This window comes from Parasteatoda tepidariorum, chromosome 12 (assembly GCF_982258835.1).
Source record: "Parasteatoda tepidariorum strain Cologne lab strain chromosome 12, Ptep-v5.0, whole genome shotgun sequence".
NCBI lineage: Eukaryota > Metazoa > Arthropoda > Arachnida > Araneae > Theridiidae > Parasteatoda > Parasteatoda tepidariorum.
The window spans coordinates 13,916,865-13,936,416 of record NC_141766.1 but is presented as its reverse complement, the minus strand read 5'-3'; the positions used below and the strand labels follow the sequence as shown (position 1 = coordinate 13,936,416).

Below are 19,552 nucleotides of genomic sequence, written 5' to 3'. Positions count from 1 at the left end.
GTTTTCCATATTTTCAAATAATTAATATTTATTATAAAACAAATACTCTTATTCATTATTGTAATTATTATTGTTTATATTTATTGTTTATATTTATTGTTTATATTTATTGCTTACATGTATTAGTTTTGTTGTGATATTTTTACTTTATATTAAATTAAAATAAAAAGTTATAACAATAATTACATAAATAATTCTAAAAAAATAATAACAATAGTATAAAAATTTTTCATTTTTATTAAACTATTTTATTTACAACAGGTCAAATATTTAACATATTCTTATTCGTATTTTGTAATTAAATAAATTAACATTTAAATCTTAGATTCCTCGAACCATCCACCTTTTGCTTTTATTATAGCCTTACATATGCATAGCATTCGTTCTAATAAACCAGTAATCACTTCAAGTGATATAGAGTTCCATTCCTGTTGTAAAATGTCCCATAACTGACTTCGATTCAAATATCAGAGCATCGTTTGCAAGAACAAACAAATTTTCGATGAAATGTGACATCTATGAGATATTGTTTTAATTATATTCATAATAAATTCTTTGTAGTAACAATAATTACTATAATAAATAAGAATATTTGTTTTATAATCAATATTAATTATTTGAAAATATAGAAAACATTAAAATTAAAAAGTTCTTTGGTCGAAGATGTATAGACCAAAGGACCGCAAATGTGGAATGTTTAAAATTCGAGAAAAGTACACATGTTTTTCAAAATTCTATAACTTCGTCAAAAAAAAATCAAATCAATTTGAAATTTTGAGGGCTTACATAGAACTGTTCAAATAACTATTTTCTATTAACAGAAAGTAAAAATTTTTTTTTTTTGCAAGTTTGGCAAGTGTTCAAACTTAACAATTTTTTTCACCATAGAAACAACTCGTGATGAAAAGCTGGATTTAGTTCGCAAAAAACAAAGTATTGCAATTTGATCATATGTAACTAACAATAGAGGGTTCACCTTAGAACATATCAAATTTTCATGCAATTTGAATGATTTTTCGCAGTTCTATGAACATTTGAATTTAGAACTTTTTTTTGTAGATTTCAAAATTTTCGCAAACTTTTGACCGGTAGTGTATATATATATATATATATATATATATATATATATATATATATATATATATATATATATATATATATATATATATATATATATATATATATATACAGAGATGCCAACTTGCTCCGGATAGCAAGTATGTATTTTAAAGTGGTAGTTTACCAATTGTGATTCCTGGTTTAATAAATTCAATTTAGAGGATTTTTATCCATCACTATTTCTAAATAATTCGTAGGCTTATAGAATTCACCACTTTATAGTACTTATGTTATGCTATACCTTTTAAAAACAAGCAAAAATAGTCAAATATTTGCAAAATTTACTTTGTAGTTATACTTACTATAGTTTACTTTATATATATATATATATATATATATATATATATATATATATATATATATATATATATATATATATATATATATATATATATATATATATATATATATATATATATATATATATATATATATAACATAGTTGACAGACCTTCATTGAGAAAAGGTATATCTCTCTCGCAGTAATCATATATCACCATTAAAACTAAAAAAATGTTGCTCTTAACTATTATGGAACTTGCACACGTATAATTAAAGCATAATATGAAACACTTTGTTTACTAATATAAACTATTCTCTTTTTAGCTCTCCATATATATATATATATATATATATATATATATATATATATATATATATATATATATATATATATATATATATATATATATATATATATATATATATATATATATATATATATATATATGTATATATATAAAACGTTTATATAAAAATTATCATATTTGCCACCAACTTGACTAAATGGATCATGATATATGACAATTAAGTCATTAACAAAATTTTAGTCATATTTTTGATGAATTTTTGTTCTTATTTAGGCAACTATTTTCATAGTTTTCGGCTACTATTTTCATGTTTTAGGCTACTAAACGCAACTATTTTGTTCAATTTTTTTCTGTAGCAAACCTGTAATATTTATTTGTAAAACGCGAGAAATACAAAAAAACCTCATCTACTTCTTCCTCCAGGGAGAAATTATTCAGAGAAAGTTTCTTCAGAGAATCTCAGAGGAGATCTCCGTGGAAATCAATGTGGGGCGCAACACGGAATGCAAAGAGAGAACATCGGTGGGGGGGGGGGGGACAAAGATGATACAGAGCTGAAGAAGCTTCTAAGGTTGGGCAGAATTTTAATCCACAGAGGCCCAGAATGATTTCAGGTATCAACAAAGCTTTTCAAAGGGTTCATCAAAATTTTTCGAATTGCAGCATCCTAAATTCCTTCCCGGTTTTTGCGGTGTCCATTATTCTTTTACTGACCCCCCTAAAAAAGAAATATAATTTCTTTCTAAATTTAAAAATTTTTCTCTAAAAAGTTTTAATTCAGTTTTTTTACCGTTTTTTTCTTCTAAAATTCTATTAACGATTTCTTTAGTTACAGATCACATGATTTGAAAGAAAGAAAAGACCATATGTAGTACGTGAAAAAGTGCGGTCTCATCTTTTGAAAATGAAAGTATAAAGATGTCTTGATGGAGCTTCGGCATATTTTTGTTCGGCATATTATAATTTGTACATAGTAATTTTTATTTAAAATTTTTATCGAAAAAAAAAATTAAAAGAAAAACATATCTGAATCTCTTCATTCTTCCAAAATATCCTGAAAATTAAAAACAGTAAAATCCCCCTCCCCCCGAAAAAAATCTAGACCAGGGTTTTCCAACTTACATGAGGCCGGGGGCCGCAATTAAAAACATCAGTCAAATGGCGGGCAGCAGTTTTAGCAAAATTTTATGTAGGACTCTTTTATGTTTGAAGGAACATTAAATATTACTGTCAGATTTTTATCGAGTTGTACTGAACAAAAGTATTGAATTACAAATTAAAGTAAGAAGTATATTTTTAAAAATATTTACTTGCATATTGAAAAATTCTGGCTACGAAATTTACAAATATAAGTAATTTCGTCCAAAATGAGTGGTTTCAAAAAGTTAAATCGGAGAATTTCTTCGAGAAAATTTCTGATACACACATGCCAAACTATTTTCACAAAATACGGAAAAAAAAAGAAACAAAACGAAATAAAAACGCGCAACATACACGATTATTTTCGAATTTGAATAAATATTTTCTTGGGTGCAAAACTTGAGAAAAATTCTTTTTTACACCGTTGGTATGTTAAATTTCACAGAAGCGAATAAATTAGGTTTTTTTTTTTAAAGAAAGAAAGGTATTTTAAACAACACATAGATTGTTTATGAAAATTGTCCGCAAAAAAATGACACTTAATATATTATAGTTCGCAGGTCACAAAAAACGGCTTTACGGGCCGGATGCGACCTGTCTGGACAAACTTCACTATGATTAAAATAAGGCAAAGCTCGGAATCGTAACTCTACGTAGAATAAAGTGAAATCGCTACTCTTACCTGTAAGGATATACTTAAAATACATACAGTAGAGTGTCTATAATTCTAGGTGAACGGGACTGAGCCTACCTCGAACTTTCGAAAACTCGAATTATCCAAAATTTGAAATTTAATAAATATTTAAGTAAATGGAAACAAAACGATTTTTAAATTTTATTGTTTAATTGAAAAAAAATTTTATTTAAAGAAAATTTACTTATATTAGAGGATCAGGGTACATTTGCTACATTAAACCAAGTTATAATATTCGTTATATTACTGCTTAATTGTGCTTTAAAATGATTGTCTAATGTATTTTGTTTAAGCCCACTATTCACATGTTTCAGTACTGAACGCACAATATCGTTTTTCAACATTCGATCGTATTAATTGTAGTAAAATCAATCGTAGTAATCGTTCCATGTATTGTGTGTGAGTTGGTTATTCGACGTGATATCTTTTTTTTTTTTTTTTTTTTTTTTTTTGCGCACTGTACATGTACAGTAGAGTCTTGATAATTCGAGTCTCGGTTGTTCGAGTTTCTCATAAGTTCGAGCTAGTGAGAAAAAAGTCAGTCTTGATGCAGAGTATCTGGAAGAGATTATAACCATAAAGTACATTCATAAGGTTTCACATAATTCACCATATTTTTCTTTTCTTCTATAATAGAAGAAACTAGCGAATGTAAAGTGGCATTTAAAAAACATTGAAATATGTATCTTCAAGAATATTTTATGATTCATTTTTTAAAAAAATCATTTAATTCTGCTAAATATGTGAGTTAAGTGGCTTTCTTTGGATAAATATAATTTGCCTCCTGATGTTTCTATACATTCTTAGAGCAGAGCAATGAGATGTAGTTTTAATTTCAGATACAGTGTTTGGTCGGTAATTGCACCATTTTTTGTCAGCTTGTTAACTGTTATACGCAATCTGCGGTGCAATCTTTTATTTGGCAGCTGGACTGACATTTTTCTCACTAGCTCTAATTTGTGAGAAACTCGTAAACTTATTAAGACTCTACAGTACATGTACAATGCGCAAAAAAAAAAGAAAAAAAGATATCACGTCGAATAATCTCCCCTCTAATGATCGGATTTTCACGATCTAAGTGCCAATCTAAATGGTTCCATAAACTAACTATGTGATCGACGTGAGAGAAATACTTAGTCTTTCTCCGTTGCTAAGCAACCAAAAGTTGAGACAATAAAAAAGAATGAACTAAAAACTGAAGCCTTTTTCTTAAAAAGTTAGTAGAAAAATATCTGGTTTCTAGGCAACAGAAATTTTTTGAGCTGATTTCAGCCCTAAAAGCAAAGATTGTTTTCGATTTTCATTTCCTTTGAAAGTGAAATTTGAATCCATTAAAGAATTATTTAAAATTTTCAAAGATTTTAGCATTTAAACACATTAACTTTTTATATTGCATTTGTATTCAAGTTGCTTTTACCTTTTTAGACATAAAGATTTTGTACTAAAACCAAACTTGCATTAATTATTTTAATTACATATAAAGTTGTAGGGCAAATCCCGAAAAAGATGCAGAGTATCTGGAAGAGATTTATAACCATAATGTACATTCACAAGGTTTCATATTCAAGGTTTCCACAAGGCTCTGAAAAAACCATTTTTTTTTAAAGGATGTTACAAAATTCCCTCTAGAATTGAAATTTCAAATGTCGAATGAGATAATCGCTCTCCCCTTGGAATCAAAGTCAAAAAGTCAATTATCACGAACAAATGAACGACTACGTCGAAATTTTTTGAAAATGTTATTAATCGATCCAAACTTTATTCTATATATATATATATATATATATATATATATATATATATATATATATATATATATATATATATATATATATATATATATATATATATATACATATATATATACATATATATATATATATATATATATATATATATATATATATATATATATATACATATATATATACATATATATATATATATATATATATATATATATATATATATATATATATATATATATATATATATATATATATATATATATATATATATATATATATATATATATATATATAATTGAGGGCACGCATTTCGATAGAGTTTATATATTATTTTTTTTTGTTGCTAGTATATGATGTAATGTATGTAATGGGCTTTTAAACTGCCGTTTTTAACAAAATAAAGGAATGATTTTGAAATGAATGAACTTTAATAAATTAATTGCTTGCAACAGTTACAAGCAATCAAATATTTCGTCTAAACAGATTTCAATTCTGTGAAGAATTGTTCATGTAAGCATCAATAAAAGTTTTGTTCGCAAAATACAATTTCGATTCATAAATTCTGAAAAAAAAAGCATATCAGAACTATTTACAGAAAATACTAGCTACAGCTATAAAAAATCTAAAAATGTCTTTATATACCTGATTTTCGCATTACGAAAAACCAATGATAGAAAAGGAACAATTTTTTTGAGATGGTGATTCTAAAAACAGCACAGTTTTGATATCGTTTTTTACGATTTTCTATTTTTAGTGTCTGCTTTTTAACAACATAAGGCATATCGAGTATTTTACTGATATAAAATGAATATATGAAATATTTTGTGAATTGTGCTGAAATTGAGAAAGAATATTAATAACCTTTTTAAGCAAAATTTTTTCAACATTATCTTTTTCGAGAGGGCTATTTTTTTTTAAGTTAGCGGGAGGGAATAAGTTTGAATGTCAAAATAAAAATTCCAGATTTTTTGGTCCCTTTAAAAAACAAAACAACGTGTTGTATTTTTTTGCCTTGCACATACATGCAATTGCTTTTCACTATTCAAATAAATAAGAAACATTAAAAATCAATCAATAATTTGTCTTAATTTTTCGGTAAAATAATCTTAGTGAATAGTCAGCTGTTTCGCATCGAGTAATTTTAAAGCAGCAGAAATATTTTAATTTCTTAACAAGTTTAATTATCAGCTAGCTGGCAATAATTCTAAATTTTCTTTTAGTAAGATCTTGACAATAATTTAAAAGTAAACGTTTAATTTGAAGGAGAACCTAAATTAACGTATTAAAAAAATAGATTAGTACGTTATTGAAAAAATAATATACGTGATATCATAATGAATACAATTTTGGAAAACGTAATATAATTAAATATAGTCGTCCCCACTTAATCACTTATCGGATAATCGAATAGCCCGCTTATACGAATAAAATTTAGTGGAGCCAAATCATTTTATATGAAACTAATATTAAACTTCCCCGTTTAAACGGGTATTTGTTGTTTTTTGTCCCCACCTACTTGCATTAAAGGTAGTGAAAAGGAAAAAAGAAAAAAAAAATTTTGAGAAATGCTTCACCAGCTAAAATGGAATTTCCGTTTTCCGAGTTATGTGCGAAAAGGAATAATTTGAATTAATCGAAGAAATAAGCAATGAATCTTGGAAACAAAAAATTTCAAAAAAATCTCTAACTACTGTAAAATAGCGCATTCATTTGGAATTTCCCAAGTTTCGAGAATTAGAAAAAATAAATAATTAAAAGCAAAAAGCAGAAATTCTGAATATATTTAAAACGAATACGCAAGTCATGAAAGTCTTAGTAGAAACTGAAAGAGAAAATCTAATTTTGATAAATTGACTAATTAAACAGGTATGAAAACAGTCTTCAATTATAGACTTTTTAAGAAAGGATCAAATAATATTTTATTACCCACATTTTACTTTGCACTAACATTGATTTATTTTTATGAAACTTTAAATGACATTTATATTTTATGATACTAACACAGACAGTTTTAATTATTTAATTGGTAAAAAAATTCTGCGAAATACACGTGGCCTGGTAATTAAAAAAATTTATTTTAAAATTAAGGTGTTTAAGACGGTATAAAACACGTTGAGAAATTTTAAGATGTTTAAAAACGAATCCGGCCACTCTTTGTAGTAAATTAATTGTTATGGTGAACTTTGTGGAAATCTTAAAACACGATTTCTGACAATCATCGTAATTACCATCATTATTTTCACCGATATTACCATTTTATTCAAGAAGATATAATGATACCTTTCATAAATGAGACTATGAGAAACTACGATTCTGTGTCTGATTTCGTAACTTAATTAATAATTAGCACAAATAATTAGCTTATTTGAGGGGTCACCCCCAGAAACCATTAAGATTGACACTTAGTACGTGTAAAATCCGATCATTAAAGCGAAAGTTATCCAGGGTGATGTCATTTCCTTCTTGTATATGCAGAAAAGTACGAACAGTAAAAAAAAAAAAAAAATGACCGCCCTGAAATTTTGATTTAATGATCGGATTTACGTGCTCTAGAGCGATAAGCGGCGATAAAGGATAATCCTCTAGCACCCCTCTCCAAGCTTCATCTTAGTTCTTCACCCCTCCGATTTTCCTTCTCCGATTTTGACAGTTGAAGATTGATTAAGGATTACGCCCACTGAAGAGGGGGAGAATTCATGTGACGAAGGAGCTCGCACACGGCTCTAGGACTCAATCTTAATGACTCGAGGGGATGATTGCAGATATGCTAATTAATAAGTGTAGACGATATTTTAAGTTACGAAATCAGTCACAAAAACGTACTTTCTCTGAAAAAACAAACGTTTTTTTCGCGACGGATTCGGATTTCTGACAACCAAAATATATGGGGTAACCGCAATCTGGTATATACGGTCCCGATAGTTGGATTAGGAAACCGGTCCAAAGTTTGAACCCCTTAACATTAACTTTACTTTTTGCGTATTTCGTCATATCTTTTCAGCGAATTGAAAACTTCTTCTACAAAATTTTATTGTTACACTCAAAAAGAAGTAACATAGTTAAAATGCAATGTCACATGAAGAAGTGTTACTTGCCAATAAGTTAGTCGAGCTAATTTTTCATAAAGTAAAAATTTAAAGGATTTTCACATTTTTACTAATTAAATCCTTCGTAATTACTACTATTAATATCAGATTGATATTATATTCATACAAATAAAATTAGCATTTGTTTTTTAATTAGATATTAATGAAAAGTCTTCTGTAGTTGCGAAACATTATACATATCTAGGGCCCTTTAAATTATGCGGAAATTTTTTTAAAATTATGCGGCTAGGATGCGGCGATTTTTAAAAATTATGCGGCAAAAATGCGGTGTCTTTTAAAAATTATGCATGAAGAAGTTAGTCCAGAAGCTGCGTTTTCTTTCAAACTCTGTCTTTGTTCTGTAAAAATTTGGCCGTAGCAGGATACAGCTCTTTCACAATCTACTGAATTAGGAAGCACTAAGAGCACTTGTCTTGCTTTTTTTGTAAGTTTTGGATATCTCTCTGAGACTACCTCTGAATTCCAGAAGTCCTGGTTTGAACATTTTTTTACATATTCTTTGTAAGCAGCATACTCGAGTTTTATATCTTGACCACTCATTCCTGGAATATTCTTGAATGCATCGTCGTCTTCAATACTGAGGTTGACTATTTGTTCTGGATCGAAAACTCGAGCAGCTTTCATGAAGTTTAATGCAGGTTGACTAAACTTGGGCCTGCGTTTTTTGAATACGTCTAGTTCTGGAGAGTAGTAAGTATTCAACTTTGCAATTGTTTTGTGAAACACTTCTTGAAGAAATACGTTGCGTGAATCTTTTCGTGAGTATGATGCCTGAGAATTACATCGAAGTTTAGACCGCAGATCAAAAATCTTATTGTAAGCTTTGTGAATAGATACACCACATGTTTCGAAAAAGAGAAGAGTATCCATTAATATCTGAGCGTGTTCTGCAATGAACTGAAAGTCTTTGCAAACGTACTTGCTTTCCACCAAAACTTTGCACTGATTGAGAGAAGCAGTGCCAGGAGTAAGGTTTATTTCACTGCTAAAAAATTCTATGTAAACATTACAATATTCAGCATGATATTGCACTGATTTAAACCAGGAATTCCACCGTGTCTTTATTGGTGCCGTACAAAGTTTAGCTTTCTTATTGTCATCTGATAAAAACTTTAAATAGCGGTGCTTTCTTGCAGGACAATGCTTGAACAATTTCTTAAAGTTTCCTGTGAATTTGTCCACCTCTGTCAGATTCTTGGAAAGATCTGACCACCTGACCAAAAAGATTCTTGGAATTGAAAAGGAAGATATATTTCAATTGAAAAAAAAAACCCTTAAGGAGAAATTTATCTGGTAAACGAATACATTTTGCTGAAAAATAAAAATTATACAGATATGCTGCGATTACGGGGAAAATTGTAAATTATGCGGATAATTGTGAATTATGCGGGTTTCCGCATCTTCGCATAATTTCTAGAGCCCTACACATATCATATATATCTACATACAACACTTAACCCCTTCAGAGGGAGAATGAAGCTCTTCCGGTTGGTCACACATAAAGAGGATCGTTTCACATACGATATAGTGGGCAGTGAAGGGAGAATCGTGCTATCACCGTCCAGAAGGTTAGGTTTTCAGCTTGTATATAATGAAATTTTTCGGGAGCTTTTTCCATAAAATTGTTGAGTTTTCATCATTTTGAGGCTGACATTGATCTCTAGATTTTTTATGATCTTTATCATTAGATTTTCTGCGTAAATCTGTTCTTCTGTAAAATCTGTAAAGATTTTCTGTGATGTATGATCATTAGATTTTCTGTGTAAAAAAATACAAATTAAGTGAGGAAGGGAGCATTTCAGTTTGAATAAATGTGAAATTTTTATAACAAATAATTGTAGTAGATGTTAGAATAATTTAAATCGAATCTCAATAACTGATTACCGTTATGGACAATTTTAAGACTGATTATTTTCTAGGTATGATATTGGAATATTCCAGTTTTTTGTATTAAAAAAAAATTGCAGCTTTCCCTGACCATTCCCTGATTTTTAGAGTTAAAATAAAATTCCCTGACAATTCCAGGTTTTCCCTGTTCTCCGTGACCTGTGGGAACCCTCTTACAAAATTGTCATTTCTTGAAACTAAATTGCTGCACAGATTCAGAAATGATACGGAAACGCTTTGTAATTTAGCAAAATCTTCAGTCTCATTTTTAGTACGAGTAAAAACAACATAGAAGCTTTAAATGCATGAAAAATATGTTTTTGAAAAACTGTTTTATGGTCGTGCAGTGAATGAAATATAATTTTACAATGATAATTTTAAATCTGGAGAATTAAGCATCTGATTCCTTAAAAAGTTGAATAATATTTTATTCGTTTTATGCACTGTTTTTTTTTTTTCTTATATATAACTACGATGGCAGAAAAAAATTTTCATATATAATTTCGACCTATAACGGCTCTTTAATTCCCATCTGGTGTAATTATTAATTTTAATATTAATTATATAATTAATTACAATTGAATAGATTGCAAATAGGACAATGAAAATAATAAAATGATTTTAGTCACCATATGCGCTGACTTTAAAGTGCCATGCTAATATCTACTACATTTTCATCAGAATAAAAATATGACGGAAATTCCAATGTTAAACTAATATTAATGTCAGAACTTGGAAAACAGCTTAAAATAGCATGAAGTTTTATGTGACAAATCTAATTCAGTAACATTCCAGTTAATAAGTAGCATCTTTTAAAGAAAGCTAATTCTTGCAAAAAGATTTAATTTCTTGCAAAAAGACGCCTTACAATCGCCACCGCTTAAAAAAATATAATTTTATTTCTTCAATTTTTTTGGAAAAAATGATTGTTTTTACCTGACTGAAATAAATAAGCAAATGCTTATTGCTCGGCCATAATTTAGCAAATATATTGCAATAATCGACAAAAGATGTCTTACCAGGTTTTTTCATAAAATTGAACTTTACCTTATACAGAAGTGTAATGTCTTTTATTCTTTTCTAGATTTCTTTAAAGGAATGAGATGCAGGTTATTCTGGTGTCATTTTTTTCTTTTGTCATCATCTTCAAGATAGAAGGTCAGTTCAATACTTTATCTCTATACACATTAGTTCTGTAATTAAGTTGACTCCAAGAGAATCAAACTCAGACAGCAAAATAAGGCTTATTTTCACTCCTCCAAAGCCTTTTAATACAAACCTAAAACGACTTTTATGGGGCTAACGTGTAAACCAATCTTAAAACGAGATCAGTGACAATCAGCTCTATTCTACGCACGTTATCCTGATCCAAAACCTTGGAAAACAACCAAAGGAAATAAAGTTAATAAATGTTACTTTCTAGGAAAGTAACATTTATTAACAAGATATAAAACACATAGGGCGCCATCTGGCGTTATCAAAAAGAAAAACCTTAGTAGAATCATCTAATGCAGTGGTTCCCAACCTGGGGGCGATCGCCCCAAAGGGGGCGATAGAACTTCTCAAGGGGGCGATAATTCTTAGGGGGGCGATCAGGGGGCGACGTGTATTCAAAAGATAAAAATTGCTAATAATATCAATAATAAAAGCTATTTGAGATTGAAATTGAAAATATATATGGAACCTATGGTTCTGGTGTAGACAAAGAATTGTGATAGTTAAAAATTTGAAAAAAATTCAAGTGCAGGATCGTTTTCGTCATACGTTTTGGTATCGCAGGCGGAAATCTGATAAGTCACTCTGTTCCTCTAAGCAATAATACTGTTTCCAGGCGTATTGATGAGATGGCCGCCGACGTTGAATGAAAACTCATCAAATTTCTGAAAGAAGGTAAATTTGAGTTGCAGATTGATGAATCAACTGTGATAGATAACAAAGCTGTTTCAGCTTACGCGAGATTCATAAATGAGAGTAAGGAGATTAACGAGGAAATGTTGTTTACAAGAACTTTGAACACAGATACAAAAGGATCGTCGATTTTTAAATTGGTCAAAGATTATTTTGAGGTAAAAAAAATTCCCCTCACAAATGTAAGTGCTTGTACAACAGATGGTGCTCCAACCATGTCTGGTTGTCATACTGGGTTTCTGGTTCACCTTAAAAAAGAAGTACCGGAAGTTATCTCACCATTCATTATGTCATTCATCGTTAACTTTTGGCTGCGAAAAATTGGTTATTTATGGCATCAATAAAATAAAAGCTAATTCTCCTAATAACCGTTTGTTCCGAGAACTTTGCCATGAAAATGATGAAGATTTCGAATTCCTGCTCCTTCATACAGCTGTGAGATGGCTTTTAAAAGGAAACTGAGCCGCTTCTTCGAATTGCTGGATTCGGTTACTGAGTTTCTCGACACCACTGATTCTGTTTTAAGTGAGAGTTTGAAGCAACGCAAGTTGGAAACTGTGTACCTCACTCATAGTTTTGAAAAAATGAAGGAAATCAACGTAAAACTTCAAGGAAATAAAATGAACATTATCAAGGCTAATCATATCTTTATTCATCGCCAAGTTTGATATTTACAACTCAAACATTGGTCGCAAAGAGCTAATGCAATTTCCAACTCTTAAAAAGTGTTCAATGGCAGATATCGAGATTCTCGAAAATAAAATCTTAATTTTTACTGATCACCTTGATCAGTTATGGAATCAAGAATTAAAGATTTGATGAAATTAGAAATTCCGAATTGGATTTTCGATCCTTTCTCTTTTGAAGTTGTGGATAAGCTCACTTCCTCTTTGTAGACTGAGTTTTTAGATTTGAAGTATGACAGTGAGGCCAAAGTCGTCTTTAAAAAATACGGTTACGAGTTAGCTTGGGTAAAGCATATGGACACTTATACACAATTGTGGAAGCAAACTGAGCCGCTTCTCATCTCGTTCCCGTCAACGTACATGTATTTAGTGGAGAGAGGATTTAGTTCTGTCTTCCAGCTGCTCACAAAGCAAAGAGATAGGTTGGACATTTGCTTCAAAGGAGACTCGCGTTTAAATCTGACGAGCATAAAACCTGACATTCAAGATTTAACTTGAGATACACCAAGCACAGGGCAGTCATTGAAGTGGTAAAAATGTACTTTCTCCCTCTTCATTTTTTTTTCTCAAATTTTAGTTCTTAACGTTTTAAATTTTTCTTGATTACGTTAAAATATGAATTTAAAAAAATGTACTTTTGTTTTGATTATTCCGTTTTAAATATCATTTCTTTTCGAGAAAAAAAAAAGATGCACAATTTTTCTTTAATTAATAAAAATGACAGGATAAATGTGCCTCCTTATTTGCATTACAATTTAAATTGAAATCAAATAACATAGCATATTTTCAGTGTTTGGTTGCTCACAAGCAACAATGAATGGCTTTTTGAGCAAAAAGAGAAAGGGGCGATATGTGTCAGCCAACCCCAAGAGGGAGGGGGGGGGGGCGATGGTCCACAAAAGGTTGGGAACCACTGATCTAATGTTACTTCTCCCCGCTTGGGAAAAGGTTTAAATTTTCTGATTCCAAAGAAAATTTTAACTTATCAAATGTAACAATTTTGTTGAGAAATAATATTGTCATTGGTATTATGATACACTGTCTTTGAAATTTATCATCAATCCTATCACTAACAGAATGGAATTTCAAATGCAAAGGTCTAGTTTTATTTGTAATTATGTGATGCCATGTTGGAATCCCTTCAATCTTAATTGGAGGCATTTTTGATTGAACCGTGAAATCAGAATGAAAATGCTGAGTCTGTAACTATTTTTAATAGTGTATGTATCTCAATCTTTTGGCAAAAAGTTGATAACTTTCAATGCCTAAACTCTCTTCTTATATACTTTAGAACACAGACTATACTTCTATACTGTACTTTACTATATTATTTAACTGGACTACACTATACAATTGAATGCTATAGAAAACATACTATAGCATTCCATTAGCATTGTAGTACAAATGGTTAGTTACTACAGCATCCTCTAGTACTACAATAATAAAGTATTAATCAATTACTATTCATTTACCATAAACTCATGTTAAAAATATTTATATTTCAGTAAAATCTCTTCACATTCGACCACATGCATGCTACAACAATCTTGGTACGTGTATGTTTGTATGGGAATGCATAAAGTCAGAAGGCAAACATTTAGGAACATGTGCCGATGGTTTCCTGTTTGGTAGTTGTTGTGCTCATAATGAATCATCTAATCATTTAATTCCTCCACAAATTACTACTTCAGGTAAGTTACAACAATCTTAATTCACTTTTTTTGAATACAGAACAATTAGGAGTCGACCGCTTTCTTTTAAGAAGCTCTTAATAAATCATCCATAGGCATAACACGAAAGCAGTTTTTGGAGAGCACTCATATTTTTATTATTAATATTATTATTTGGAAAACAGTTTTGTTTATTTTATGGTTGACAATATACCATATGCACATACAGTGGTTGGAAAAAACTATGTTTTTTTTTGTAGCTAACTACAACTACTTTATTAAAAATGTAATTAAGTACAACTGCTTTCAAATTGTAGTCACTACTTAACTACATTTAAAAGACGAATTTTTCTGGAAGATTTACTTTACACTCATGTTCAAATTTTAAAAACATTGAGGAAGAAAAATTTATAAAAAGTGGCTTATAATTTATTATTCAAAATTATTTTTTTAACGATTTGAAAAGCCTTTCTAGCTCAAACAGCTTGTGTCCGGACTTCTTCTGAAAAAAGAATTTAAAAATTAATAAACTGATTACGCAAAAAAAAAAAAACTTTTGTGTTCAAGAATTTCACACGATAAAACTAAAAAAATTTGAGCATATAGCTCAATTAAAGAAAACTTGTGAATGTATGAACACTTTGAGCTTCTTTCAAATTAGCCAAAATCGGTGTGAGTAAAAAAAAAAAAAAAAAAAAAAAAAAAAAAAAAAAATTATGTATTCTAGGAATAGGATTAATAGTTAGTTGAAGAGTATTTTTATTACGATTATATATTTACTAATATTAATTACATTTTTATCGACAGGTTAATTATGCAAATCACGTGCATATCTAAATAAAAAGGTAAAAACACAAATAAAGCACTCCTAGACTTTTTCACTGCATGCGTGTACCTTAAAAATATAATCATTCGATGTAAAATTGAAAAAAAAATCTATGTTCAATACAAAAAAAGCTTATTGGCGATTTCATATTATAAACTTATAACAACACAATAGATATAAAACAAATAATCATTTAAATATGACTTCTTCCTTTGCGGAACACAAAATTTCATACATCCAACTTTATGGTTATGCGTAAACACCAGGAAATGTTTTTAAAATAAAAAGTTTCATGATTAAACGAATCATAAAAAATTTACAAAGGAATTTTTGTGAAATAAAATGTTTTTAATTGATTAATTACCATAAAATCACGTAATTTAATCATGAATCATGAAACACGTTATAGAAAAGCAAAATAATTATATGAATACTAATCGGGGAGCTTCATCAAAAATTGTTTGCTTGGCAACCTTCAAGGCATCTCCCTCCAAAGAATTTTTTTTATATTTTATATCCGTCATTGAACTGCCAATCCAATTTTTGAGTTTACGACTACAAATGTTTAACTCCGTAGCCTTGTAATTTTGAACCCAATCCAGAAGACAAGGGGACTCTTGGATCGAGTATTGGGAGAAATTTGTCTTCGTGGAGGACTTTTTGATGGAGCTAACCAGCATTTGCGTTACATGGAGAGGAAGACCGCGACAACCTCCCACGGTTAGCCTGATGGCAAGGGGAGTTTAACCCATGATCCGTCTACCACTGAGGATATTTCACGTCAGCATTGTGGTCGGTGCAAGCCGGGTGCGAAATTCGTATCGACTGCGATTCGAACCAGGTTCACCTCATTGGAAGGTGAGCACTCTATCCCCTTAGCCATCGCGCCTCTCCTCCAAAGAATTGTCTTAAGATGGGAGAAACAGCAATTTTTCCGATTGTTAGTTGTTGCTGATTCTTATTTAAAAACGAACATATCCAAAACGCTCGGTCACGGTGTCGTTTTCATTGCACCGCTGAAAGCTTGCATTATCAGATTCAAAATCAGATCAGATAGATTCAAAATCAGATCAGACCGTAGACAAGCAAAAACTTCACCTCCTCCAGACTCCCGTGAAAAGACATCGCTTTGGGAATACCAGGAAACTTGTAGAAAGAATCTTATTTAATGTGTTGAATTAATCCGAACAATAAAAATTGTTTAATCGATTCCATTATTTTCGGACATAATCTACGCACTCGCCATCGATTCAATTCAAGGTTTAGATTCTATTTTGCCATAAAAAATTTGTTTTCTTTCGTGCTTTTTTCCCCACAAATATTTGCATTCTTAGTCTTCGAATTCACCATACCATTGGTAAAAGGCAACCGAGATTAAAATTCATTATATATAACTGAATCTGAAAAGTATGACAAAAATTAAAACGTGTAAGTTCTTTTTAATTGGACATTCTATTCTCCTTCTGGATGACTTTATGATAATTCTTCAGGTTTAATTCACAATATCATCGCTTCAAGCCTTCAGCAGATGTCAGACAAGATCAGTAAAAGATTTTACTTAATTATAATTTTATTTTGTTGCATTTTTGTTATAAAACTCATTCCGCAAAATACTAAAAAGATTTCAAACTTTTTCCCCATTATTTGCATTTGATCTGCTTCATCCGAAAATTAGTCAATTTTTTATATTAATCTAGTTGAATCCAAAAAGCACTATTTAAAATTGGATTCAGTTGTAATTTATATATCTTTTTATAAAGTTTGGTGAGGAAACTACTTTATTTTATTTTAAATTCCTCTGCCATGATATGTACCTATTGCTTCATCTCGGTATAGAACGTATAACTAAAATAGTGAATTATTTTTACAGGTTATACTGAAGCATCGCAAACTTTTACCAAGGACACTTCGCATTTTACGGAAACCCCTTTTTACAGACCATCACATCAAACAACCCATTTTAAACCTACAATGCATCCACAAGAATTCATTTATTCAACAAAACCTTCTTCTCAACAAACAAGCTTTAAACCCTGGATTAAACCAGATCTTGCTTCCAAACCTTATGGATCTTCAAAGCCTTATCAAACCTTTAGTACTAAAAAACCGCCCATCACGAGCTCAAGAAGACCCATAATAAGTTCCAGAAAACCAATAATGAGTTCCAGAAAACCGATCATAAGCTCTAAAAAACCTTTAACTAGCTCCAGAAGACCGATAACGAGCTCTAAAAAACCTTTAACAAGCTCCAGAAGACCGATGACGAGCTCTAAAAAACCTTTAACAAGCTCCAGAAGACCGATGACGAGCTCTATAAAACCAATAACGTCCTCTATAAAACAGAGCACAAAAAGACCCTCAGCCAGTACAACGAAAAGTTCAACAAAGTATACGACATTTATAAATTCGATATTTACAACTAAGCCAACTTATCCGTCATGGAGACCACCAGATTTTCAGTATTCTACAACTGCAAAACCTAATATTTTTATTAATTCCACTTTCTCACCAACGAGGACATCAATGATAACTCTTTCAACTGCCATATTAACTATTAAAAATAAGTGGACAACCAAAGTTCCATTTATCACATCTACTAAATTTAATTCATTTTTTTATAATACATCAACTCAACCTACGACATTTAGGCCTGCATGGGAGCCTATTTATCCTTTCACAATTACAAAATCTACTATCACAGGTGATATAAAAGGAAATACAGAAACATTAAGCACAACGACATCTACCAAGACAACAACACCTTCTCCAGGTAATAAAAATGAATATTTCTACGAAATACATTATATGTATGTAATTATGTTCAAAATGTTCATTTACAATTGGTTTCCAATAGATCAAATGTTTACTTTAAAAAGCTTCTAAGAAAAAGCTTAAACTCCAATAATCTCAAATTAATTTCTGTCTATTAATCGATAATTAATGTCTAAAATGTAAACTAGATCAGTTGCTTTCCAGCAGAGCATTAATGCAATTTGCTAATTCACTCCTCATGAAGTTCTGTCGTCAGTGGTAATACTAAAAACTGACGACAAAAACTGAAAATATTGCTCCGGGGGATAAACTAAATAAGAAAAAGCAATCAAAAATTCAAATATTGAAAATAAAAATGCAATAAAAATTTAATGATGATCATTAAATTTTCATTATTGTATTATATATGTTGCCGGCAAAGTTTGAAATCCGGCATTCTACGGAATGCCTAGGCATTGTATATAATTCCTAAAACTTGCCGGCAATGTATGAAATGATTTATATTTCACACATTTCCTAGGCATTCTATAGAATGCCAAATGAGAAACGGGCAAAGTATAAAATACATCTCCGATTCGTTTCATAATGTAATGAAATGTCATTCGAGCCTGCCATGTTGCAACAAATAGGTTAATTTCTTATTTTTTAGAAGAAAATTTTGTTTCCTTTAACATAATAAAGACATAAATTATCATTATCATTTTTCATCTTTAATTTTTCTTTACGCATTTCGAATAAATTTTTTTGATCGCACTCTCATTATTTTTTCGGAATAAATTTTTTTTTTGAGAAATGTACATCATTTACATAATTAACCTCATCGGGACGTTTTTTTTTTCTTCATACTTTGCCTAAATAGCATTTGTCATTCTATAGAATGCCTAGGTGATATATACAATGCCTAGGGAAAGTATGTAATTCTTCTCATATTTCATATCTTGCCTAAAAACAACCGCCATTTTATACAATGCCGGCGTTTCATACTTTGCCGGTAACATGTATATATATATATATGTATATATATAAAATTGGAGGAATAGTTTTCGAGAAATCAAGTATTAAATGTGCGACTTTTTATAATTTATTAACGCACAAACTATTTAATCTGTATCATTCAAATTTTGTATATTTTTATTAAAATTACATACCCATTACATAATTATATATTACATTACATATTACATTAATTACGTATTAAAATTGCGTAATGGTGTAATAATTTGTACGCATTACAACTACGAAATTTTTCGTTTACTATTAGATAAAATAATACATAATTATAAAAATTGTTTATATATTAAATTATTTTTAGATTATGGAATTATATAACTACGTACAAAAATCTTTTGATTAATTTAAAAATGTCCCAAGATATGGCAGAATACGCAAAAAAGTGAAATTTACG

At 29.8% G+C, this 19,552-nt stretch overlaps 1 protein-coding gene across 2 annotated transcripts in view; it reads left to right on the top strand.

Moving 5' to 3' along the window:
- Nucleotides 1-19,552, top strand: part of LOC107449498 (uncharacterized) — a 53,175-nt gene that overhangs the window by 11,265 nt on the left and 22,358 nt on the right. For both annotated transcript variants that reach the window (XM_087156085.1, XM_087156086.1), the window contains 3 exons: nucleotides 11,370-11,443; nucleotides 14,385-14,570; nucleotides 17,246-18,145. In XM_087156085.1, coding sequence (XP_087012211.1) covers nucleotides 11,389-11,443; nucleotides 14,385-14,570; nucleotides 17,246-18,145 — 1,141 coding nt within the window. In that variant the 5' untranslated portion in view covers nucleotides 11,370-11,388. The remainder of the gene's footprint in view (nucleotides 1-11,369; nucleotides 11,444-14,384; nucleotides 14,571-17,245; nucleotides 18,146-19,552) is intronic.